The sequence below is a fragment of the Parasteatoda tepidariorum genome, chromosome 1 (genome assembly GCF_043381705.1).
Source record: "Parasteatoda tepidariorum isolate YZ-2023 chromosome 1, CAS_Ptep_4.0, whole genome shotgun sequence".
NCBI classification, from domain to species: domain Eukaryota; kingdom Metazoa; phylum Arthropoda; class Arachnida; order Araneae; family Theridiidae; genus Parasteatoda; species Parasteatoda tepidariorum.
In genome coordinates, this window is record NC_092204.1 from 4,930,916 (window position 1) to 4,958,742 (window position 27,827).

The following is a 27,827-nucleotide window of genomic DNA, read 5'->3' on the forward strand; positions in this document are numbered from 1 at the left end:
TATCACTACAAAAACAAATAAGCTGATACTATACAGCTTATTTGTTTTTTCACGACTGAAATCGGATTGCACTTGTTCGTGTCTCAATGGGTTAAATTAGAAGACATATAATATAAATTCGACGATTGAATAAGTTAGACGACGTATTATATAAATAAAGAATATTTATTATATCAGGTATTATATTAGACCAAATTATTAGACGCACTGTAATGTTTCAATAATGACATGTTTCGCGCGAGTTTATATGAAATACTTTTATATTAAAACATACATGTAATGGATATTTATACAGGAGATTTTTTACATACTTCCTATTTGTATTTATTTTTAACGTATTGCATTACAATGATAACCCATGGATACACGAACGTAAACAAGTGCAAATAGTTGTGTAAAATCAATATTGCTGTATAGTTAAGATTTTGTATAGAATAATTAAGGTTAAGATTTGATAATTAAGATTTTGTATAGAATCTTATAGTGCGTCTCTAATAATTTCGACAGTGACTATATGCATATATTGAATAAATAATGTCGATTTTCAGCCACTTTGGTGAAATGTCCGAAATAATTTAATAATTTTTATATCCGATTGGATATTATTTTACTTGTTGAAATTATTATATTTATTCGATATTTCAACATCTGCGGAGGATAGATTAGGAGAAACATCAGTATTCGGAGTACCGCTTAAAGGCATACTGGGTGGTGGCACTTGACTTTAAAAAAACATTGATGTAGGGCATACCGGGCAAATGTATATCGGACATTGGCACTTAACTTGACCTATTGAAGTTTTTCTTGTAATGTGCCATTTTTCTTTTAAAACAATTGATTATCAAAAGTTTTCAATAAAAAGAATTTATCTACCAAACACAATCGCTTTAATCTATATTTCGGACATTTACCAAAGCTGCTATGTTATTGTCAACATCCCTAACAAAGAAGTCTTGGTTGTCATGATCGTAGAATTAATAAATGTTATACATTTATCTATCCTCTTATTTAATGGTATCTTTTCTGTTCAATTTTGAATACAGAAATATTTGATATCCATCTGTTAAACTCATCTACTACTCTACGATTACTAATTTTCAACTAATCTTCCGATCTGATCTTCAACTGTTCTACTATTTAATATATTTTGTCCTTTCAGCTTTTTGTTTTGTTTTATTTTTATTAAAATGGAAAGTAACTTCGCCAAAGTGAGAATAATTATAGTTAAAGTCAATGGCTTAAAACTGGTTCTTTATAATATAAAGTAATTCTATTATGTAGCTTTATTCCGTAACATCTTATGATTGAGTAATTGAAATACTTTTTATAATCAATAATCATTCAACTAATAAAATTTAGTTTTAATAGGCTATATTTATAAATAATTGGCTCTCCCACTATCCATCTATTTTCCCTTTCCTGAAAACAAAGAACATTTTGACAATAAAATATATAATTTTAGTAATTTTTTGTATAATATTTTAGCATGTTAGCTGTGAAAAAATAAACGATTTCCTGAATCTGAAAAGAAAATAATAAAAATAAATAATTGATTCCTTATTAACCAGTTCGTTTAATGAGTGGTTTCTTTTTATCCTTCTTTTATATTCTTAAAACAGTAACAAAATATGCAATTTTTTCGCTTATACTTTTCTTAAAATAAGACACAAAAGTTTTAAAAAGAAGTTTAAAAAGTCTCAAGAATCGCACAAAAGTAGTGAACAAATCTTTTACTTTGTTCTTCCCATTGAAATTTGAAAAACTTTAATTGTTTGTTTCATTAAAGCTTGTGCTTTGCAGCAATAAATAGAAGGAAAAAAAGTGTTTAATAAAAACAAAACAGTACGTTAAGAACTTTTAGTTACCCATACAGAAATAAAATATTGCATAAACCTCTGATTTTCTGAGGTGTATGTAAATCTTTTATTTTGTTCTTCCTATTAAAATCTTGTGGAACTTTAATCGTTTGCACACTTTAATCGTTTGTTTCATTAAAGATTGTGCTTTGCAGCAATAAATAGAAGGAAAAAAAGTGTTTAATAAAAACAAAACAATACGTTAAGAACTTTTAGTTACCCATACAGAAATAAAATATTGCATAAACCTCTGATTTTCTGAGGTGTATGTAAATCTTTTATTTTGTTCTTCCTATTAAAATCTTGTAAAACTTTAATCGTTTGCACACTTTAATCGTTTGTGTCATTAAAGCTTGTGCTTTGCAGCAATAAATAGAAGGAAAAAAAGTGTTCAATAAAAACAAAGCAATACGTTAAGAACTTTTAGTTACCCATACAGAAATAAAATATTGCATAAACCTCTGATTTTCTGAGGTGTATGTAAATCTTTTATTTTGTTCTTCCTATTAAAATCTTGTAAAACTTGGTTTGACTATTTTGATCGTTTGCACAGTTTAATAATTTGTTTCAATAAAGATTGTGCTTTGCAGCAATAAATAGGAAAATATGTGTTCAATAAGAATGAAGCAGTACGTTAACAACTTTTAGTTATCAATACCAAATAAAATATTGCATAAACCTCTGATTTTCCGAGGCCGCGGAACACAATAACCCTAAAAAAACATAAATAAAATGAGGAAGTTAGGAGAATTGTGTGAGTCAAAAACGGAAGTAATCCATTATGGAATTAATTTGTTCTGTTGTCTTTTAATTAAAGTCAATCATCTATTATTCAATTCCTACTATTATATCACACTCTCCCTATTATCTTGTTCAAATTTTCAATCGTTAATAAAATACTTTTTATTTGTCCACTCAAGTTCAAATACTTATTTTTTAAACTTTTAGTGGATGACACTTGTTGTTAATACAGTTTTGTCAAATATTAATTCATTCATTAAATTTAATGAATTTATCGTACGTTTTATGGGAGAAAAAGTTGTAATTATTTAATAAAAAGTAACTAAAATAAAGAAACTTCTTTGCTGCTCTAAGTAAGAATTGACTTAATTTTTTTTTTTAAATTAGTTGTTAATTTTTTAAATGAATTGATTATCAAATGTTCGGAAATAATATAGAGATCTAAAATTTTCAACGTAAAACTTTCGTTACAAAATTTCCCTGTGGGATTAATATTTTTTTAACCTCTTTAAATATATTTGAAGTTTTTCTTGTAATGTGCCATTTTTCTTTTAAAACAATTGATTATCAAAAGTTTTCACTAAAAAGAATTTATCTACCAAACACAATCGCTTTAATTGTGAATCATACAAGATTTTATTTATTGATTTCGTTCATTGCAACATTTCGAAAATTATGATGGTTTACTTCAAGAAAAAGCTTATTAATTTTTTTGTATTTTAAATTCTATATATTTTTCAATTAGAAAAATGTTAGTGCATTTTAATGAAGCTCCGAAAATCGATTTTAACATTTTGCTGTTTTTTTTATTACTTTTTAAAGTANCAATACGTTAAGAACTTTTAGTTACCCATACAGAAATAAAATATTGCATAAACCTCTGATTTTCTGAGGTGTATGTAAATCTTTTATTTTGTTCTTCCTATTAAAATCTTGTAAAACTTGGTTTGACTATTTTGATCGTTTGCACAGTTTAATAATTTGTTTCAATAAAGATTGTGCTTTGCAGCAATAAATAGAAGGAAAATATGTGTTCAATAAAAATAAAGCAGTGCGTTTACAACTTTTAGTTATCAATACCAAATAAAATATTGCATAAACCTCTGATTTTCTGAGGCCGCGGAACACAATAACCCTAAAAAAACATAAATAAAAAAAAGGAAGTTAGGAGAATTGTGTGAGTCAAAAACGGAAGTAATCCATTATGGAATTAATATGTTCTGTTGTCTTTTAATTAAAGTCAATCATCTATTATTCAATTCCTACTATTATATCACACTCTCCCTATGTCTCGCTCAAATTTTCAATCGTTAATAAAATACTTTTCATTCATACACTCAAGTTAAAATACTTATTTTTTAAACTTTTAGTGGATGACACTTGTTGTTAATACAGTTTTTTCAAATATAAATTCATTCATTAAATTTAATGAATTTATCTTACTTTTATATGGGAGAAAAAGTTGTAATTATTTAATAAAAAGTAACTAAAATAAACAAACTTCTTTGCTGCTCTAAGTAAGAATTGACTTTATAATTTTTTTTTTTTTAATTAGTTGTTAATTTTTTTAATGAATTGATGATCAAATGTTCGGAAATTATATAGAGATCTGAAATTTTCAATGTAAAATTTTCTTTACAAAATTTCCTTGTGGGCAATTAATATTTTTTTAACCTCTTTAAATATATTTGAAGTTTTTCTTGTAATGTGCCATTTTTCTTTTAAAACAATTGATTATCAAAAGTTTTCAATAAAAAGAATTTATCTACCAAACACAATCGCTTTAAATGTGAATCATACAAGATTTTATTTATTGATTTCATTCATTGCAACATTTCGAAAATTATGATGGTTTATTTCAAGAAAAAGCTTATTAATTTTTTTGTATTTTAAATTCTATGTATTTTTCAATTAGAAAATTGTTAGTGCATTTTAATGAAGTTCCGAAAATCGATTTTAACATTTTGCTGGGTTTTTTTATTACTTTTTAAAGTATAATCAGTAAATAATAAATCTTTATTCAGGTAAAATTTTTGTAAAGTAATTTTGTCTTTAAATATTGTCATACTGAATTATAAACGCATGATACAAGCTTTACTGAGTTAAACTCCTTCCTCCCATCAAATAACAATTTATGATGAAAAAAATTTAAACCATTGACTAGACACGTTTAATAAATTGTAGAAAAATTGTCCAAGCTGCATGTTTAAACATCTGCCGTCAATTGTAATTGATGAATCAATTGTTAGCATTGTTGGTATTATTGACCTTAACTTTCATGATTTAAAATTAAAATATTTGAAATTTTTTTTGTGTAATTGATGAATCAATTGTTCGATAAATCAATTGTTTGATGAATCAATTTGTAAATTGGTGAATGCATTGTTAGCATTAACATGATATTATTGAAAATAAGTTTCATGATTTAAAATTAAAAAAAAATTTCCAATTTTTTTAAATGTAATTGAATTAATTGTTTGATGAATCAATTCGTAATTGATGAATCAGTTGTTATCATTAACATATTTTTTACATTAATTTTCATGATTTAAAATTAAAATATTTTTTAAAAAAAAATTTCATGTAACGGATGAATCAATTCTCTGATGAATCAATTTGTAATTGATGAATAAATTGTTAGCATTAAGATGATATTATTGAAATTAACTATCATGATTTAAAATTAAAGCAATTTCTTTTAAAAAAATAATGTAACTGATGAATTAATTGTTTGAATCAATTGATTGATGAATCAATTTTTAATTGATAAATCAACTGTTAGCATTAACATGATATTATTAAAATTTACTTCATAGTTAGGAAATATAGATATTTTTTTGAAAAAGCACGCAAAAATTCCTTTTAAGCAAAGTTCTCAAAAATGTGATAAACGTTCTTTTTTTAGGAACAAAAAGTTGAGCTGCAGTCGTTGGTTGCAAGAAAGAACTCCCCTGGAGAAAACACTGATATCTTTCTCTTTCCTATTACTTCTTACTGTTATTCTCCTTATTGTCTTAGGAATATCATTTGGAGGTAAGATTTTGGAATGCTCTCTCAAAATTCCAATAGGGCACTTTTACATCATCTTGCGTACGTAAGATTTGAAGTAACTGCGCATGCTCGCGCTTATTTTAGATGCTGCATATATTTACGTTATGTTGGCATGGTTAGCATTACAAAGACAACGCTACAAAAAAGCTCTTCATGTTGTTTTCTGTTCCATCGAACTATAAACATGAAATGGAATGCAAATTTGAAGAAATGTATTGATGAAATTTAAAAATAAATCGCGCGATATTACAAAAATTTATTGATTTATTATTAACAAATAATTTGATTGTTTGTTTTTTTCGCTATCTAGTAACATTATTGTTGTCCAGTTTTACTAAATCCATAAAAAACAAGATAGATTTAAAAATATAAATTATATTGATCTCCTATGTACAGTTTAGTTGCAAAAAGTTTACCTTTCAAAATTTTTTTTTGTTTGATTTTAAGTTCAGAATTTGTCTAATTTCATTTTGAAGAAAAGTTATGCTCTCCTTTTTCCCTTTTAAATTGCTTAAGGCAAGAAAACTTACTCTGCCTTAAGCAATGCCTCTACAATTATTATTATTAGAATCAACTTAAGGGACGGGATAACCTGGTTGGTAGGGCACTGGGCCTATGTCCAAGAGGTCGTGGGTTCGATCACTGCTGACCGAAGACTCCCCGTGTAGTAAATGTTGGCTGACGCACGTTAAATCTGTCGGGTCACAAATTCCTCCATGTTCCCATAACAAATTGTACCTCTGGGGTACTGATCAAGGAGTTTTAGTGTCTTCTGGATTGGTTCAAAACTACAAGGCTGCGAAATTAATCATTAGTAGTCGTAAACCCAAAATTGGGCCGGCTGTTCAACGACGATTATAAAATAAAATAAAATATAAAATAAAATAAAATATAAAATATTAGAATCAATTTGGTATTTACTCGGACTTCTGATATTTATATATTANATACAGTTTAGTTGCAAAAAGTTTACCTTTCAAAATATTTCTTTCTTTGATTTTAAGTTCAGAATTTGTCTGATTTCATTTTGAAGAAAAGTTATGCTCTACTTTTTCCCTTTTAAATTGCTTAAAGCAAGAAAACTTACTCTGGTGTAAAAGTGCCAATTATTATTATTAGAATCAACTTAAGGGACGGGATAACCTGGTTGGTAAGGTACAGGGCCTATGTCCAAGAGGTCGTGGATTCGATCACTGCTGACAGAAGACTCCCCGTGTAGTAAATGATGGCTGACGCACGTTAAATCTGTCGGGTCACAAATTCCTCCATGTTCCCGTAACAAATTGTACCTCTGGGGTACTGATCCAGGAGTTTCCGTGTCTTCTGGATTGGTTCAAAATTACAAGGCTACGAAGTTAATCATTAGCAGTCGTAAACCCAAAATTGGGTCGGCTGTTCAACGACGATTATAAAATAAAATAAAATATAAAGTATTAGAATCAATTTGGTATTTACTCAGACTTCTGATATCTATATATTAGGTTGTGCATAAACAATATATATAAATAATATTTGCAATATAGAATAGCTGTTTAAACTATAAGCGCGTTTTTTTTTAATTTCAAAAGAAGTATGAAATTTTAATTTAAACTTATAATTTAAACTGAAATTATAATTTAAAATTGCGTGTAAGTATATACAAAAAATAAAAGAAGTTGGTTGTCTATACTCTATCATTTAGACTAGTAGTAGAAACAATACCATTTATAATGTCAAACGATTTGAATTTATAGTTCCTTGAATAAAGTAATGTGAATATTTGTTGGTACTTTTCGGTTAGCTGGGCGCAAGGAAATTCAATTTTTTTAATTTAATTTTTTTTTTTAAATTTAATTTTGGAGTATTTTATTTAATATGGAGTTTAAAAAATAAATTAAATAAAAAATAACAAGGTACTTTTTTAAACTTATAATGGAGGACACTGGATGTTTATACAGTTTTTTCAAATATTAATTCATTCATTAAATTTAATTATTTAATATTAGTTTCCATATGGGAGAAAATTTGTAATTATTTTATAAAAAGTAACTAAAATGAAAAAAAATTTCTCTGTTGACCTAAGTAGGAATTGAATTTTTATTTTGTTTTAGATTACTTTTTTCTTTTTTCCTTGTTCATATCACATTATTTCCGTAATGTCTAAATCTTTGTTTTCGCATTAAACATATGTAATGATAAGTGGACTTTTTCTTTTTAGCCTCGAGTTCTATTAATTTTGATCAAACTCAGTATGATTCAAATAATTGTTGCCTCATTTATTTCCTCCTTAAGAAATTCAGATTCATCGAATACAATATATGTGAAACGTTCCCGAAATAGGTTTTTAAAACTATCTCATGGGGGAAAAAAGGGGATTTTTTCATAGGAATGCACCCCTTCTAAAATGATGAGATGGAAAGAGGAGGCATTGGGAAATAAGAAGTATGATTCAGAGGAAATCAATAGAATGAGAAAAAAGGGTCAAGTAAGCTATTGTTAATAAAGAGCTCTTTTTTTTGGGCTGATGGGAAACTCACCCAAATTCACCCTCCTAAATAACTCCACATCCGACTAACATCTCTCAAAAACTAAAGACAAAATTCGCTCAATTCATGGGTTCCCACATGAAAGAGTCTCAAATTGAGAGGAAAGAACAAGTAATATAAATAAAATAAAAAATAATAAAGTCAATTCCCATTTAGAACAACAAAGAAAAAAATTATTTTAGTTACTTTTTATTAAATAAATAAAAAAATTTCTCTAAATTTAATTCTAAGTCTTATCTAAAATTAACAAATTGAATTTAATGAATGAATTAATATTTGAAAAAAACTGCATTAACATCGAGTGTTATCCACTATAAGTTTAAAAAAATGTGTTTGAATTTGAGTGGATGAAGTAAAAGTATTTTATTAACGATTGAATATTTGAACAAGATATAGGAAGAGTGTAAACTAATAGTACGAACTGAAAAAGAGGCCATTTAATGTTTTTTTTTTCTTTTCTGCAAAAGAAAGAAATTTCAGTTAATTATCCATAAAGTCAACAACAAAAGAAAGAGATGCTATCCTTAATTAATATTTTCTTAGAATGTATTTATATTGTCTTTTCTTTTCGTCGTAGCTTTCACCAGTTAATGATACGTAATTATTAATATTTTTTAATGCTACCATCATTTTACTGTTATTAACTTTCACAATAGCTCTCTGCTTAACGCGTTTGATTTTTTAATGATTTCATTTAATTTCTGACAAATGGTGAAAATTGTTTTTCCAAAAATACCGATATGACAGTATCCCTTAACTCTGTTTATTAATTTTTCAGACAGTTTGGCTCATAAGGTCCTTTACCTTGAGCCATTAATACTTACATTCAATTTGATTCCATTTTTAACCAATTTAATTCAATTGGTTAGAAACTAAATATACTTTATTAATAGTTGGAAATTCCTAAATATGGTGCAGCCCGTAAAGTATAAGTTCCCAAAGAGTTCATCATTGTCTCAAAATTCGAAGCATCGATTTCCAAGTTAAAATTCTTGATGGTCTCATCAAAACATTTTGATGGTTTACGTTGGTTTCAGTGCGATTTATGATGGTCCGACTTCATTTGGTGGTCACCATTATCCATCATGCATTCATGGATTTTGATATGACAGCAAACTTCCATCATTCTAGATGGAAAATGCTACTTTAAAACTCTGATGGTTAACCATCAAGAAAAGTTTGATTCTCATGGACCAACAATCTATGATGGTTAAAACTATACATTTACATGATGTTTTAATCGGAATGATTGTTAGTTTAGCTGGAATATACCATCAAAAGAACTTTTTTTTCTAAGTTAGCCCATCAAAAATCAATCCAAATTGCTACATTGTGGTTCATGATCGTTCCAACATTTGATTTCTAAGAAATTATAATGGAAATTTCTGATGGTTCAACATTAACAAGCCGTCAAGATCAGTTGCTATTCTTATGGAACATCATACATCGATCCGAATTCCTACATTGGAGAGATGGTTACTTATGTTGGTTACTATCAAAAATATAAAAGTTCATGATTGAATTATTGATTGTTACCATCAAAATTATGTTGCTTCATCAATGGAAAATCATCAAAAGTTTTGACTTGGGTTCAATAGCTGTTTTCTGACTACGTTGAATCCTTTTCCGATTATTTCGCACATATTAATAATACTTTTTAGTAGTTTAGTAAGTTAGTTACTGGCCAACTTCAGAATAACTTTCGTAATTCTCTCAAATATTTTTATTTTATTTCAAATGATGTACTGAGCTTTCTAAGTAAAAAAAAAAGGAATGCTTTCATATTTGCTTTTAATTTTTTTCAATTCCTACTATTAGTTCATTCTCCCTTTATATCTTATTCAAATTTTCAATCTTTCATAAAATATTTTTTTTAACGAGGAAAAATTGTAATTATTTAATAAAAAGTAACTAAAATAAAAAAAAAATTTAAATTTTTTTTATTTATTTTATTCTTTTCTTATCGATCAATGTAACGGCTAACTTTTTATCTCAATACTATTGTAGACTCATTAATTCTCTGCCGTGATTAATCGAAAACAAAAGAATATATTTATAACTCTTTATTATTAATTTCTTACCTCAAATATGTTTCAGTTACAGGGTTATTATAATTCCCTCAGTTTTGTTATACGGGGTTGGCTATGTTATATTTTGATAAGTCGCCAATTTAGGATCTCCTATTCTTACTTCAGTCCGTTGGGAACAAATACATTTAATTTCAAATTTGTTCAACAAGTAATAAATTTATTTTGTTCGAACGATTTATATTATTTCTTAAGACAATTATTAATGATGAGACTCACGATTGCCATTACAAAATTCACGATTGACATTAAAAAATTCACGATTTTCACTGCAATATTTATCAGAAACCAGTTATTTTATCATGATTATGTAAAGTTTTTGAAAACGTTTTTTAATTTCATTGATTTTATGTTTATAAATTAAGAACTTTAAACTACAGAAAAAAAATAATTTTAATTACTGCATAGATCCTAATTATGATTTTTTTTAGAGTGATTAAAAATATTCTTAAGTGCTTTACACTAGATTGCCTAAGGAAGATTGCCTGCTTTTTAATTTCAATTAGAAAAGCAATGGTGACACAATTTCTTAGAATTTTGTGACTTTTGGTACAACAAATAGTTTTTTTTATTGTTAATATTTACCAATAGCTTGTTATATAACTGAAAATAATATAAAAATATTAAAAATTAATTTTAAACAAATTTCTATACATCAGTTATTCTTTTACAATGCAGTCATTTTGACTGCTTTTGGGCAATACAGGTATTTCAATCTCTACAGTGTTAAAAAGTACTTAAAAGGTGCTTATTTTTTTGTTGAAAAATATGGTTACGCACCTAGTAATTGGAATTATCGAAAAACAAAGTTGTTCCATTAAGAAAAAAGAGCACGCAATTATTTCATTTGCTTTCCCTTCGTATCACTTCAGCGTTAACCATTGTTATTAAATGTGCTGTGATTCTTCCATTCATTTGAGTTTCAGCCAAAAGAAAATGGAATTTCATTCACGTGGGGCTCACATCAGACGTTCTATTATACTTTCAATTAAGTTTTATTAGGATGGTCGTACGTTGATCTTGAAGGTCGACTTTTTCTCAAGTAGATGTGTGGGCGTTCATTGTTTCAGGCAGACGACTGTTCGTTAACGGCCACAAATTGAAATATTCTTAAGATATTTGCATTAATAAAATAACAATTCTTATTTTCACAACAAATCGGTTGAACGTTGAATCTTAAAGAATAATATTCAGCTGCAACCATCCGCATTTATTTTCCTTTTAAGTTGAAGCGTCATGTCGTCGGTGAACTGAAACACGGGTGCTTAAGAAATCTGTTCTCGGTTCTGCAACTGTTCTCTGAAGAAAATGTGCGCCTCCCCCCTCTAGCAGGATTTTTAAATGCCGGAACACAAAATTTTTGAAATGTAAAATGCGAAAACAAATTAATCAAAATTTTATTTTAATTAATAATTGTGATGGAAAGGCGGAATTTAGAAATAGGTAGTAAACGTTGTATATACTTACCTACTTAACACATTGAAATGAAATGAATCTTAATAATGCGATGAAATAAAATAAAAACCGTGATGGCTCATCGTTCGCCTTCCAATGTGGTAAACTGGGTTCGAATCCCAGCGACGGCTGGTAGATACAAATTCCACATTCAACTTGCACCGATCACAGTTCTGGCGTGAAATATCCTCAGTGACAGGTAGATCATGGGTGAGAGTTCCCTTGCCATCAGGCTAACCATAGGTGGTTTTCCTCTCCATGTAACGCAAATGCGGATTATTTCCATCAAAAAAGTCCACCACGAAGGCAAAATCTCCCAATACTTGATCCAGGAGTTCCCTTGTCTTCTGGATTGGGTTCAAAATTTCAAGGCTACGGAGTTGAACATTAGTGGTAGTAAATCCAAAAAAATGGGTCTACTGTTCAGCGTCGGTTATAAAATAAAAGAGATAATATAGCGAAGTATCTATAACTAAGCAATAATTATATTTAAAGATTAGTTAAGGGTTATTAGTATTTGTAAATGAAATAAGGAAACACCTTATAAAAGAAAAAAAATGTTTTAATTATAATTCATATGTTATTTTTTTCTAGAGCATGGCCATTCAAACATCGTGATCTCCCCTGGAGCGAGGTGTTGCGGGGATGTTATGAACGCCACTGCAAATAAATTTGTTATTTAAAGCTGTTCATTTGCCTAAATCACTCAGCACAGTTTTTTTTAAATAGTCTTTTTTTTAAAAAAAAAAGTATTAAAATTCAACACAGTTCTTTATACAGTGTTACCGCATCCGGCTTGCACCGACCACAGTGCTGATGTGAAATATCCTCAGTGGTAAGACGGAGCAGGAAACCCCTTCCCGTCTTTTCCCCCTCCCCGTTCTTTTTTCCCCTTCCCGTCAGGTTAGCCATGGGAGGTTCTCGTGGTTTTCCTCTCCATATAACTCAAATGCGGGCTAGCCCCATCAAAAAGTCCTCCACGAAGGCAAATTTTTCCCAACACTCGATCCAGGAGTTCCCTTGTCTTCTGGATTGGGTTCAAAATTAAATGGCTACGGAGTTGAACATTCGTAGACGTAAACCCAAAAATTGGGTCCTCTGTTCAACGACGGTTATAAAATATTAAATAAAATAAAATAACTCGGGTATAAATACATTGCAAATATATATTATCCTGAGAGAATTCGGGCGTTGCAGAATTTGTCATTGTGTTTTGTTTTATCACGTGTTTACTTGGCCAGAAGCAGCAAAAAATAATAATCTGCTGTGATTGGAGATTTGCCAAGTTTTGTTTGGGAGTTTTGCTGTTGAATTGTGGGACTGCACACGTGTTTTGAGCGTTTGTATAAACGATGGTTGTTGAATCTACTTAGAAAGAAAGACGATGTATCACTTCACTGACGTTAGGAAAGTATCAGTTTGTGTTGTCCCTTGTTTTAAAAACTATCATGCAAAGACTAATATTTAACTTAATAGCTCGGGATAGTAAACTGATGATAAATACATGTTTTTTTACACATAAGAAATAAAAAGTGCAATGTAAAACTTCCGTATTATGTTTTGTTTTACATCTTTGTATTTATAAATGAAATAAAAAAATATCTTGATCTTTTGCATTCCCCCTCCCCTAAAATAATAGGTAAGGGAAGCGGTTAAATCGGAACTTGTATGAATTGAGATTTTTAAAATCACTTTATCGTTTTGTGTTCTAAATATAAAGAGATGCCTTAAGAGTTACGTCTGTAATATACCCAGCCCCCACTCCCAAATCCAAAATCAAGGACTTTGCCTATCCAAGTCAAAATTCTTGATGGTCCCATAAAAAAATATAAATGATTTATATTGGTTTCAGTGCAATTCATGATGGTCCAACATCATTGGATGATGGTCACCATCATCCAACATTTTCCATTACGTGTTCATGGTTTTTGATATGCCAACAAACTTCCATCATTCCATGATGAACGTTTGTTGGCATATTTTACTTTGCATTGTAGTTTTACTTTAATACTCTGATGGTCAACCATCAAGAGAAGTTTAACTCTCATGAATCAACAATCCATGATGGTTTCAACAATACATTTCCATGATGGTTTAATGAGATTTCTTATGGGTTCTCAGGAATATACCATCAAAAAAATTTGTATTTTTTTTTTATGTTGGACCATCATAAATCAGTCCGAATTCCTATATTGAGGTGATGGTTACTTATGTTGGTTACCGGCTCACGATGGAATAATTGATGATTACCATCAAGATTATGTTGGTCCATCAGTGGAAAAACTTTGACTTGGGCAGTAAGCTTAAGCCTAGTGTTTAAGAAAGTAAAGAAATATAATTTCTTGTTCAGTTGTTAAACTTGGATTGACTATTCAGAAGCGCAATTTTTTTGCCATGTCGAGAATAGAACGATATGTTCAGAAGAGATTCAACAAGCTCAAAAATAGGGCTCAAAGTATGAATTGTATTGAGGTTACAGCAAATTTGAAACACCCTGATTGTAGGGTACATCATAAAAGAGAATTTTGTTCAAATTTTCGCATAATTGTTTTTTTTTTTTAGTGAATAAGATGTAAATGTTTGCCTACCTTATTGTTATTAAATTATTTTAAGCACTGTTAAGAAAAACTAATTATTAATTTTTTTTAATTATTAACGATTTAATTATTTATTTTCAGCATCTCTTGGAAACTAATGTAGTTGTCAATAAATTCAATGATCTTCAGTGGAGCCTTGGTGCTCAGGGGATAGAGCGTTCACCTTCCAATGAGGTGACCCAGCTTCGAATCCCAGCAGTGTCTGGTCGATACAAATTTCGCACCCACAGTGCTGACGTAAAATATCCTCAGTGGTAGACGGATCATGGGTCCCTTTGACATCAGGTTAACCGTTAGAGGTTTTTGTGGATTTCTCTCCATGTAACACAAATGATGGTTAGTTCCATCAAAAAGTCCTCCGTGAAGGCAAATTTCTTCCAATACTTGATACAAGAGTGTCCTTGTCTTCTGGATTGGTTCAAAATGACAAGGCTACGGAGTTGAACATTAGTAGTAGTAAATCCAAAATAATGGGTCTACTGTTCAACGACGGTTATAAAATAAAATAAAATTATCTTCAGTGGAGTCAGGGGATAGCGCGTTCGCCTTCCAATGAGGTGTACTAGGTTCGAAGACAAAGGAACTCCTGGATCAATTATTGGAAGAAATTTGCCTTCGTGGTGAACTTTTTGATGGAACTATCCCCCATTTGCGTTACATTTGCCACAAAAACCTCCTATGGTTAGCCTCACGACAAGGGGACTCATTATACCATGATAACTCATGATCTGTCTACTACTGAGGATATTTTACTGTGGTCAGAGCAAAACGGGTGCGGAGTTAGTATCTACTAGCCTTCACTAAGTCTCGAATCCGGATCCTCTTATTGGAAGACGAACACTCTATCCCTCTGCCACCACAGCTAGTAAATAACAATTAGATATGTTTTACAGACCCTATCGGAACGTAATACATTTAAAAAATATTATAATTATTAACTTATGATCTTATGTGACCTCCATTTCCTTTATTTGTAACAAGAAATTATAGAGATTTCTGTTACAAAAATTTTGCAGTTACTTACAATTTTTTTCACACATTGCCAATTTTAAAATCCCTAATAATTACAACGTCCTCTCTGACCCACGGAATATCTGTCTGCAGCAAAAAACATGAATCTAGATAACGAACTGATTGGTTAAAACTGTTACGGCTCATCATTCTTAAAGTTGTTCAGAAATTTTCACTCTTATTTCACAGCTAGGGGGCTAATCCCCCTGTTCGCTAACACTCACCAACCCCGATGATTACTTCATTGCTATTTCTTGTCATGAAACAGTTGAAATTATTAAACTAAAAATAAATGTACTAAAAAGTCTGGCCACTTTCTTAAGTATTTCCCTCCTTTATAAGATCATAATAATACATAACATAAATCATTTTTCTAAGTAATCATTTTTTGAAATAACATTTCAAATGAAAAGTATATTGTTAGAAAAAATTTGATGGGTTCAACGACTGTAATTTAATATTTTTGCTTACCCAGCGAAAGGAGGTATATTTTAAGTACAATTTTTGCATCCATCACTTTATGCATGAAGCTTCTAAATCATTTAACGAATCTCTTTAACTGTAATTCATCATAGAATATCAATGTAATTTGCACCAAAGAATAATTGTAAAACGGTAAATAAGATCAGACACAGATTTAATTAATTTTATCTTAAAATGTAACGTAGAATTACGTTATTGTAACAAATATGATAATGAAAACAATCCTCTTAAATTCCTCATTTAGAAAATAAACAAATCAAAAACGTAATAATAATCCAGGTATAATAACCTTTAAGTTATGGATGCAAAAATATTTATAGGAAAACAACACCTTTATGACTTACATCAACTTTTTTGCTGATGACAACAAAACTAACACGAAAATTAATGTGGGAAAACTAGATCCTACCATGTGGTTTTCTGTCCAATAGAAATGCTAAGTCAACAATGGAAAGCTGAGACACCATTAGATTTTTATATAGACTAACATACTTTCAGTATTTTTTTCGATATCAGATAGGAGAAGCAAAAAATCGGATGCAATTTGGACAAAGTATATTCCACTTATGATAACTGCACGCTACTAAGGAGATAATTGGAAGAAATTGCAAACTTTTTCAATCTTGAATTGCAGGCATTTTCAATTCTGAAATAGTTTTTATTTTTTCTTCACAGGAACAGAAGATGAAGGACCCACTTTGTGCTTGAGTAAGGAATGCATTCAAACAGGTAATAAATTCAAAATCTTTCTTTTTATTAATTATTTTTCCTGTAATGATGAAAAGTGCTGTCCTTATGAATTGAGCTAATCGTGCCGTTTATATTCGATATTATATGGCTCTTATTCTATTTATATGGGTATTAATATTAATTGCTCTGCGAAATGAAAAGAAAAATCTCAAATATGATTAAGAAAAAAATTATTTTTATTTAAATTTTTTACTTGCTACATATTTATTTGTTCTGCTTCTTTTTACTTGCTCGAGATTATATGACTCATATTCCGTTTATATGGGTATTAATTGATTTGCGAAATAAAAAGGAAAATCTCCTCATATATGATTAGGAAAAGATTTATTTTTATTTACATTTTTTACTCGCAACAGAGCAATAGCATAAATGTTATATTATTTCTCGTTAAAATAGCTTCGTTGCTAATTTTCACATTCATGTTACTGACACATTGAAAAAAAATTTATAAATTGTAAATCTTTTTTTCAGCCAGTCAAATTCTGTCCAAAATGGAAGACAGTTGGAATCCCTGTTCAAATTTTTATGAATACTCTTGTGGCGAAATGAATAAATCTCTGGGAACAACAATACCAAGAGGAACGCTTAGTTTTCTAAAGAGTAAGATTGACAATTCGTACTTTAACTATTTATTTCCTTTACCATGTTATCTCTGCATATGTCACCAATCTTCTTTCATATTCTGAATAAATTTGATCTTTGAATGTCTTCTTAACAATCACAAACCTTTAAAGATCTTCTTGCTGATCAAAGTAGTCTGAGGAGTTACCAGAGATCTTTTTTATTTTTATATTTTATTTTATTTTATAGCGACGGCGTTAAATAGCCGGATTACTTTCAGGTTTATTGATATCAATGTTTGATTCCGTAGCCTTGTAACTTGAATCCAATCCCGCAGACAAAGGAAGCTTTTGGATCAAGAATTGGGAAAAAAATGGCCCTCGTGGTGGATTTTTCGATGGAACTTACCCATAGTTGCATTACACGGTGAAAGAAACCACGAAAACCTTCCAAAGTTATCACGACATCAAAAGGATTCTAACCCCTAAATTACAATCTGCTAAAATCATTAAAAAAATATTTAACTTTATCCTTTATTAACTTTATTAAACTAGAACTCGAGAGACAGAACCAGTATTCCCCCTAGATGACCCTCCTTTCGAATGTTGCGATCTCGATTTTCTTCTGTGTTTACCTTACATTCAGTCTTTTTATGTAAAGAAAAGCTTCTATAAACACAAACTTCCCAAGTCAAAATTCTTGATGGTTCCATCAAAACATTTTGATGGTTTATGTTGGTTTCAGTGCGATTCATGATGGTCACCATCATCCAACATTTTCCATCCTGCGTTCATGGTTTTTGATGTGCCATCAAACTTCCATCACTCCATCACGATGGAAAATGCTACTTTAATACTATGATGGTTAACCATCAAGAGAGTTTAATTCTCATGGACTCACGATCTGTACTGGTCCAGGATGGTTCCAACTATACATTTTCACGGTGGTTTAAGGAGAAATCTTGCTGGTTCTCAGGAAGATACCATCAAAACAATTAGGTTTTTTTTAAGTTGAACCATTAAAAGTCTGTCCGAATTCCTACATTGGGATAATGGGGGTTCATGATAGTTCCAATATTTGATTTCTGAGAAACTGTGATGATTCAGCTTGAATAGAACATCAAAACAAGTTGCTATTCTTACGTCGGACCATCATAAATCAGTTCAAATTCCTGCATTAGGGTGAAGGTTTCTTGTGTTGGTTACCATCAAAACTATAATATTTCATGATGGCATTATTGATGGTTACCATCAAGATAATGTTAGTCCATGAATGAAAAACGATCAAGAATTTTTGACTTGGGTATTAAAGAGTACGCGAGAATACAATATTTTATCAATGAAAGCTGATTGTCTTTTTTTTTAAATTTCTTTTTCAGATCTTTTAGAAACATCAACGGATAAACGAATAGCCTCAGCAAAATCCATTTACGAGAGGTGCGTGGAATTCTGTACGTAAGCATTTTCGATTTGTTTTCTTTTATTGTGTTATTAATGTTAATTTTTGTGATCGAAAAATTTGTGATCGAATCCCCTCGAACAGGGCGGAGCCTTCCAACTGTCTACAGTTTGTCTATAAAAAAAACTCCCCTATCCACAAAGTCGGAATACGTCTGCTGCTATGGAAACAAGAAACGGCGTATTTCAGAGGGGATCTTCTCTCTCCTCTGATTCCCTTTCTCACGCCATAACCTGTTGAATATTCACCATCACCCCTCTTTGAAATAGTTGAGCCTCGTAACCATAGTTACTGCCACTGCTCCAGACGAATGACAAGAGGAGTTCTTTCCGTAGACAGACTATACTTTTGAAAGTTTGTTTCCCCATAAGAAAGTTGATCGCCGGATTAAGAAGTTCAACTGATTCTACAAGATGTGCTTTGTGTGTGTTTGAGAAAAGGGAAAACCTCTATCGCATGCTTCAGAATCAATTTTCGTTTATATTCAGAAGTTATTATTTATTTAGTTATTATTTATATACATTTAGTTATTATTTCGTTTATTTTTTGCATAAGAAGGCTCAACGACGTCACAAGATGCCAATTTGACTCATTAGGGAAACTTTCTCATAGGTTTAACAATAGAAATTGTCAATAATAAAACTTAGGACGATTCTGTTTTTTTCTTTCGTTCAAATGTTTAAAGCTAAACATCAGTGATGTTTAAAGAGTCACATCTCTATTTCGAAAAAGGGTGTTTATTGCACGTTCTTTAACTAACTATTTTTTATTTGTTGCGTCAGAAAAGCTCGAGAATCAATGTCACGCGAGGGCTATGTCTTCGTACTAGCAGTTCGAAATTCATCTTAAACATCATGTTTCTAAAAAACTGAATAATTTAAAATCAATGATATTTTATTTTATGTTATAACTATCGTTGAACAGCCTACCCAATTTTTGGGATTATAACTACTAATGTTCAACTGCGTAACCTAGTAATTTTGAATCCAATCGAGAAGACAAGGGTACTTCTGAATCAAGTATTGGGAGAAATTTGCCGTCATGGAGCTAGATGCGGAATTCGTAGTGAACTGCCACCGTTGGGGTTCGAATCCAGTTCACCTGTGATGCCACAATAGGCATTACATATTTCCTCTGCTTTTGAAATTTCTTTATTTCTTAAGCTTATATTTATTTTTAACCATTCTTTACCAAATTTTAATTAAATGAAATCAATTACATATTTAATTTTTATTACATTTTATAATAAGCGAATATATAATATTTTATCCTTTTCTTAACAATTAATGTAACGGCTAACTTTTGATTTCAATACTAATGTAATAGTCATTAAATCACTGTCCCGACTAAATTGAAAGCAAAAATCCATTTGTATCCATCCATTTGTATTAAAAATCTACTTGTATTAAAAATCCATCTTAATTTCTTACCACAAATATGTTTCAGTTACATGGTTATACTAATTGTCATTTGGTCATGTCATTGGTTTGACAATTTTCATGGTCATTTTGGCGTTTCTATTAATTATTTTCCAACTTAATATTGATTATGGGGATTTGGCCCCATTTTTGGCTGCGTTATTTTTCGATAAATCACCAACCATGGATCTCTTCCCATGCTCCTAACTCTCTGTTGGGAACAATTCAAGCATTTTTTAATTTTGGGTTTGATTAGGCAGGTCATGGGGGTCATATATCTCCCATGGCCTGTCTTTATTAATATGATTATACAAAATTTTTAATTTAACTAAGAAAGTCTTATTATGAATAAAATATAATTTTGTATCTCGAGCTCTACAAACACAACTGAATAAAAGTTTTATTGTAATTATGATCCAGTTTTCATCGTCATCTGTCATTTTCGTTATCCTGTTTTCATCACAATCTTCAATTAGTCAACTTCAACTACACCTAATTTCGTCATTATATGAAATGGCGCCGTGACCTGGGAACGAACCATTATAAGAATAGTGACACTTAAGAAGATATCTCATGAGAATTATTAGTCCCTGAATTTTCCATTCAAACAATTTTAAAAAAATGCTGAAAGTATAATTATCACAGTTATTGATCAAATTGAAGATTTAAATTTTTTTTTTTAATGCAGCTGGTTTGCAGGACGGTGGTAAGAAGCCAGACGAAATTCTGAGAGATTTGTTTAAGAGGTTCGGGATTGGAACCTGGCCAGTGGTGGACACATTCTATGACGATTCCCTGCTCACTCAGAATGAAAGATTGGCAGCACTCGCTCTCCTTGGAATTCCTGTCGCTTACACAATAGAAGTCTCCCCTTCCAACAGATCCCTCAAAGTTTGTATATTGTTTTATTTCAGCAAAGTTCCTTTTTCCGTAGTTCTCACTTAAAGCATACATCTTCCCATGTCACAATTTTTGATGGTTTTCCGGACCAACATAATCTTGATGGTAACCATTAATAATTCCATCATGAACCATTATACTTTTGACTGTAACCAACACAAGTGACCATCACCCCAATGTCGGAATTCGGACTGATTTATGATATGTTCAACAAAAGAATAGCAACTTGTTTTGAGAGTTTTTTCATGTTGAACCATTAGAAATTTCCATCCGTATATGTTTCTAAAATATCTGAAAAGTGAATAAAAAAGGAAAGATAATCAGATTTCGTTGATAAAATATTGTCTTCTCGCGTATGGTAAAACCCAAGTCAAAATATTTGATGGTTTTACATTGATGAACCAACAAAATCGTGATGGTAACGATCAATAATTCCATCATGAACCATTATACTTTCTATTGTATCCAACATAAGTAAACATCACCCCAATGTCGGAATTCAGACCAATTTATGATGGTCCATTATAAAAAACTCAATTATTTTAGATTCTATATTCCTGAGAACGAAAAAGAATTCCTTTTATGCCATCATGGACCATCATGGATTTGTTGTTCCATGAGAATCATATTTCTCTTGATGGTAAACCATCACAGTACTAAAGTAGCATTTTTCATATCAAGAACCATAATGTAAAATTTTGGATGATGGTGACCATCAAATGATGTTTGGCCATCATTAATCTCACTGAAAGCAACGTAAACAATCAAAATATTTTGATGGGACAGTCAAAAAGTTTGACTTTGGAAATCATCATATGTAGGAATTTGTACTGATTTATGATGGTTGTTCTATACTGATGGCGGTACTACTTCAAACAATCAAATAAAGGCAAGGTATCACTTACCTTGCTGTTCTTAATAATATTCGAAGCTGAAACGTCAACCTGAGATTCTATTTCCGGGTTGGCAGAAACAATATATTTAATAATAAATATCTAAGCACGAATGAAGACCAAGCTAATTAACATTTTAGTGTAATTTCATAAACCTAACGATAAAAGATGAACAACAAAAATAGATGAGTTACAAAAGAAAGGAGAAAAGCGCCAAGCGCTTGTATCAAGTGACCGTTCACATTCAAATTGTTCTTAAAAGTTATTGAGTCTTATTCGTATTCGCTAGGGGGCTCTCGCATCTTTCGATGAGGCTGCAATAATGGTTCAACTTAAGAATAGCAACTTATTTTGTTGATTTTTTTCAGGTTGAACCATCAAATGTTCCCATCATAGTTTCTTAGAAATTAAATGTCTGAACGATCATGAACCACCATCACCCTAATGTAGGACTGATATTTGATAGGCCAAAATAAAATAAAAATTACTTTGATGGTATATCCCTGCTGAACCACCAATAATTATTATGAAACCATCAGGGAAATGCATGGTGGACCATCAAGAATTTCCATCATAGTATCTTCGAAATCAATGATGGAAAGATCGTGAACAACCATGAACTCAATGTAGGAAACGGGACTGATTTATGATGGACCAACATAAAAAAATCTAATTGTTTTGATGGTATATTCTTGAGAATTAACAAGAATTCTCATTAAACCATCAGGAAAATGTTTAATCATCACAGATTGTTGGTTTCAGAAGAATAAAACTTCCGTTGATGGTTAACCATCAACGGAACATTAAAGTAACGTTAAAGTAACAGTAAAGGAACATTAAAGTAACATATTAAAGTAACATTTTACATCATGAAATGATGGAAGTTTGTTGTCATATCAAAAACCATGATGTGAAATGTTGGATAATGGTGACCATCAAATAATGTTGGACCATCAGGAATCTCACTGAAACCAACATAAACCATCAAAATGCATGAATGGGACCATCAAATATTCTGCCGACTCGCTTACCTTACCCATTCGATGCTCTGATTTCGTAAGAGACTAATTTTGTATGCTCTTAAGTAGAATAACTCCTTGTCTAAATAGAATAGGAGTCGCAAAATAACGAGTAAAATATGAAAATAAATACATGTTTTTAATATTATATAATTTTAATTTGAAAAATGGAATAAAAACTCGTAATGTTAATTTACAAAAAGGAGTCATTTTTTTAAAGGTTTGAATTCATAATTAATTTAATTCTAGTAAAAGTAAAAATACTAAATAGCTAAGTTTTTATAGTTTTTTATTTATTTAATGATAGAATATTTTTTTATGTAATGGAAACCTATGATTTACACGAATCAAAATAATTCATAATTTAAAATTAATTTGTTCATTAGAGTGATTAATCCGTTCCCGGAAATCGCTGAAAAGTAACCTCCCCCTCAAGAAAAAAAAACTTTTTAACTGCAACCCTGCCTGCTAAGTTCTGCGTTGAAGATTTAAATCAGCGAAGTTTTGTACACGCAAAGTTTAATATCAGTGGACAGAACTTTCTTGTTTTTACACGTCCGAAACCGGTTTACTCTTGTTTACGCTCGTGTATTAATTGGTTAAATTAGATGATATATGATATAGAATATTTGTTATATCGGATATTATTTTAGTATGTTATAATAATTAGACCAAATTATTAGACGCACTGTTTTAATAATGACATGTTTGGCACGATTTAATACGCGATGCTTTTATATTTAAACATGCATGTAATGGGTTTTTATTCAGGAGATTTTTTATATCTATTCCTATTTGTATCTATTTTTAACATATTGCATTACAATGTTAACCTATTGATACACGAACGTAAACAAGTGCAAACCTGTTTCAGTCGCGTAAAAACAATAAAGTTGTATAGTATCCCCTAAATATTAAGATTTTACACAGAATCTAATAGTGCGTCTATGGCCATGGACTCCATTACAGCCAGATAACTATAATTCTCCTTTTACCCGAAACAGTAATTTCTTCGTCCATTATTGCACTACGAGCGCATCTGACTATAATAATAAATGTTTTCCTTTTCTCTGATTTTTAATGCGTATGAATATTATTGACACCTGATATTTAATTAGCTGTCACCGGGTGGCCCTCAAATGTCGGGAAAAATGGCCGAAGAAATACGAGATGACATGAAACTGAAGACTCATCTTCTCTCGTCGTTCCACCTGCTGGGGGCTCCTTACGACAGGTCAATAAGCGATGCAGACGACATCTTTTCTGTGGAAATGTGGTACGCCAAGATCAAACAGGTGAACTCCTTTGTTTTTAATCTTCTTGAAAGCTACTATAAGAATCTCTTCCTGGTTGGTAGGGCACTGGGCCCTTGTCCATGAGTTCGGGGGGTTCGATCACCGCCGGCCGAAGACTCCCAGTGTAGTAAATGGTGACTGATGCACGTTAAATCTGTCGAGTCACTAGGTCCTTCATGTTCTCATAACAAATCATACCTCTTGATATTGATCCAGGAGTTTCCTTGTCTTCTGGATTGGTTCAAAATGACGAGGCTACGAGGTTGAAAATTAATAGTCGTAAACTCAAAATTGGGTCAGCTGTTCAACGACAGTAAATACATAAGAATTACGACAGTTAAAATTTGTAAAATTTGTGTAAAACGACAGTTAAAATACATAAGAATCTTTTAGAGAGTTCGCCTTCCAATGAGGTGAACCAGGCTCGAATCCCGGCAATGGCTGGTCGATACGAATTCCGCATCCGGCTTGCACCGATCACAGAGCTAATGATTAATATCCTCAGTGGTAGGCGGATCATGGGTGAAAGTTCCCGTTGCCGTTAGGCTAACTGTGTGAGATTCTCGTGGTCTTCCTCTCAATGTAACACAAATACGGGTTAGTTCCATCAAAAAGTCCACCACGAACGGCAAATTTCTTCCAAGAAGTTCCCTTGATTTCTGGATTGGGTTCAAAATTACAAGGCTACGGGGTTCAGCATTCGTTGTCGTAAACACAAAAATTGGGTGGGCTGTTTAACGACGGTTGTAATAGTATAAGAATATTTTTGGATAATTTTAAAAGATTCCAGATGAGATGTGATCCCCAGGTTTAATGAAGTAATTACGAAAAGCTGATAATCTAAACAACTGTATTTACGGTTTTGAAAACAAAAAAAAGGAAAATGTAATTCTAAACAACTTCAATGAGAGAAGAAGTTCAAGGATAATTGGAATATACAGTAAAAGGTAGAGTCATTGCGAGCCAATCGTGGCACTTCCAGGTTTTACGTGGTAGGTAAATGTTAATCCGAATTTGTGAGCATCAACAACTCAAAATGACAGACCGAATGCGTAATTTCTCGAAAATATTTCTAACATAATTTAACCAACTCAAAAAGAAAATTATTCCTATCTGTGATGGCATCAAACGTGGGGAGGAAAAAGGAAAGATATGAAGGGGAAAAAAACATTTAACTCTATGCATTTGAAATGGGCCGCCTATTGGTACTGTAAAGACTTTTAAACTTTCACACAAAAGACGAGTCGCCTGCATCTTAAATAATTTATTCACAAGTTGTAGATGCGCATCACAAACATTATTGACATATCACACGCAAATATTAACCTAGACAGAACATGTTTCAGAAACCGCCATTCATCTTTTTTAATCTCGACTCCTACTACTTTTTGGAAACAAACAGAAACCTAAAAGGAAGTTTAGTGTGCCATCTAGTGGCCAGTCTCTTACAGTACGTTTGAAACGTAAATTTGCTGGTCATCGAGGACGTTGCATCGAAACTGACGTCAATGAAGTAATCTGTGTTAATTGGTTCAGTCACTTTTCTGAGTGATTCCATAAGAACCTTATCCTTAGTTACTACAAATAATAGATTAAATGAAAGTCAACCGATGAATCATCTAATAACGATTGAAAATTTGAACAAGATACAAGATATATAAATATATATAGGAAGAGTGTGAACTAACCGTAGGAATTGAAAAAAAAAGGCGCGGGGTATCATCAACTATAAAAGTATATATTCTAGCATTACGTGAACCACGCATGCTGCCACGTCATGTTCTTTATTGAATTTATCTGACACAGCGAATGTAAAATAATTAAATATTTATATGAGCAATAAATAATTTTATTTCAAATAGAACTAGTAGAAAGTAAGAAATTATAAATTATCACTGATGAAATTATCAATTATAATTTAGAAATTATCACTGATGATATCTTTAAAATATGTGTGAAACTGAATCGCTCTTAGTAAAATTTAATAGAATGACTAACGCTTAATCCATCAGAAAATTCCTTTTCGTTCTTCACTCATCCCTATTTAATGACAACAACTATCCAACTATTACAACTATCTAAAATAATAATAAAAAAATTGAAAAAACAAAAGGGAAATAAAAGAACTTTCAGAATTTCATAAAATAATTCCATATTATTTGAGTATCGAATATATTGTAAATATTATTTATTATAATCTAATATCAGTCAAATAAATATTATTTTTCCATAAAGACGTCCGATTTTTTTTAAAGAAAAAAAATAATGATAATACCCTATTAAAAATATATATATTTTATTTTAATTTGATCAAAACAAGTGATATAAAAATTTTTTTTTAAAGTCAATTCCTTCTTAGGTTAACAAAGAAAATGTCTATTTTAGTTTCTTTTTATTAAATAATTAAAAATGTTTTATTCTCTTTAAAACTAATATTAATTTATTAAATATAATGAATGAATTAATATTTGAAAAAACTGTATAAATATCAAGTGTCATCCACTACAAATATCAAAATAAGTATTTTGAACTTGAATCAAAATACTTATTTTTATATTTGTAGTGGAGGACACTAGTAGACTTTTAATTATTTGAACTTTCAATCATTAATAAAAAGTATTTTATTAATGATTGAAAATTTGAACAAGATATATAGGGAGAGTATGAACTAACAGTAGGTATTGAAAAATAAAAAGAAATCATAAATGCAAATGCCGTAATAATCCGTAGGGCCCCGTTGCTGAGTGGGAGGGTTTCTGCTAACACGATTATGTGTAAACAGATATTTACACATAATTAAGATATTCCAATAATGCTGCTATTAGCAATATGAGCTTTTAAAAAAAATCAATGATAATTAATAAGATTGTCTGGAATTCTTGTAAGAAGGTAGATGATACCCTATCTGTTATAACAAAGATTTCCTTGCAGCAGTAGTGTGAATATCTGCTTGCTTTGAGAAGTTTTATAAAATTTTTGACATTCAACTTCAGGTACACTTTCATGTTATAATTATTTCTCTTTTGCAGTCGGCCGAGAGTCCGTGCAATACAGTTTCATACATATCACCCCAAGAATCCATTGATGAATTGAACAGGCTTATACCAGAGGTGAGCATGACTGAAATAATTTCATAAAAATGTCGACGTTTTAAAGAAAGCGAGTTTAGTGAGAAGTTGAATTAGAAATATTTGACACACACACAATAGCACTTGAAACTTTAAGATTGAAAACTCAATTTATGTTGTTAGCGCGCACACTTATAAAAGTTTTTTAAAGAAAAGAACTATACACTTTGATGAAGATCTTTGTTTGATCTAAGGATCTTTATTTGATTTGTTTGAGGGGTATATCAAATGCTAATGAATTAGTGCAGACTTTGTTCAGATTATGAAATCGAAGTATACTTCCTCAGGGAGCACGGCGCTTTCAAAAAGTACTTGAAGGTGTTTATTTTCGATTTTTAAAAGCACTTAAAGGTACTTTTTTCATTTAGTGTTTTTAAAAAGTCCTTACACTCAATGAGAAAAGCATCCCATCCAAGTTTCCTCTTCCCATATGAAAATTTTTTTATCATGTCAGTTTTTGCCACAAATTATGCAAAAAGCATTGTTTTCACACTATTTTATTCAATGTTTTCACAATTCATTGAACCACAATAATATTATTAGGATATGCGCACTTATGCATGTGTATATATATATATATATATATATATATATATATA

At 30.6% G+C, this 27,827-nt stretch overlaps 1 protein-coding gene across 1 annotated transcript in view; it reads left to right on the plus strand.

Moving 5' to 3' along the window:
- Positions 1–5,502: 5,502 nt before the first annotated feature.
- LOC107443949 (neprilysin-2) overlaps positions 5,503–27,827 on the plus strand; it is a gene marked incomplete at both ends in the record, with an annotated part of 45,559 nt that continues 23,234 nt past the window's right edge. The window contains 7 exon segments of the mRNA XM_043055132.2: positions 5,503–5,630; positions 16,482–16,535; positions 17,028–17,156; positions 18,496–18,567; positions 20,682–20,884; positions 23,924–24,100; positions 27,130–27,203. Of these exon segments, the coding sequence (XP_042911066.2) occupies positions 5,503–5,630; positions 16,482–16,535; positions 17,028–17,156; positions 18,496–18,567; positions 20,682–20,884; positions 23,924–24,100; positions 27,130–27,203 (837 nt within the window).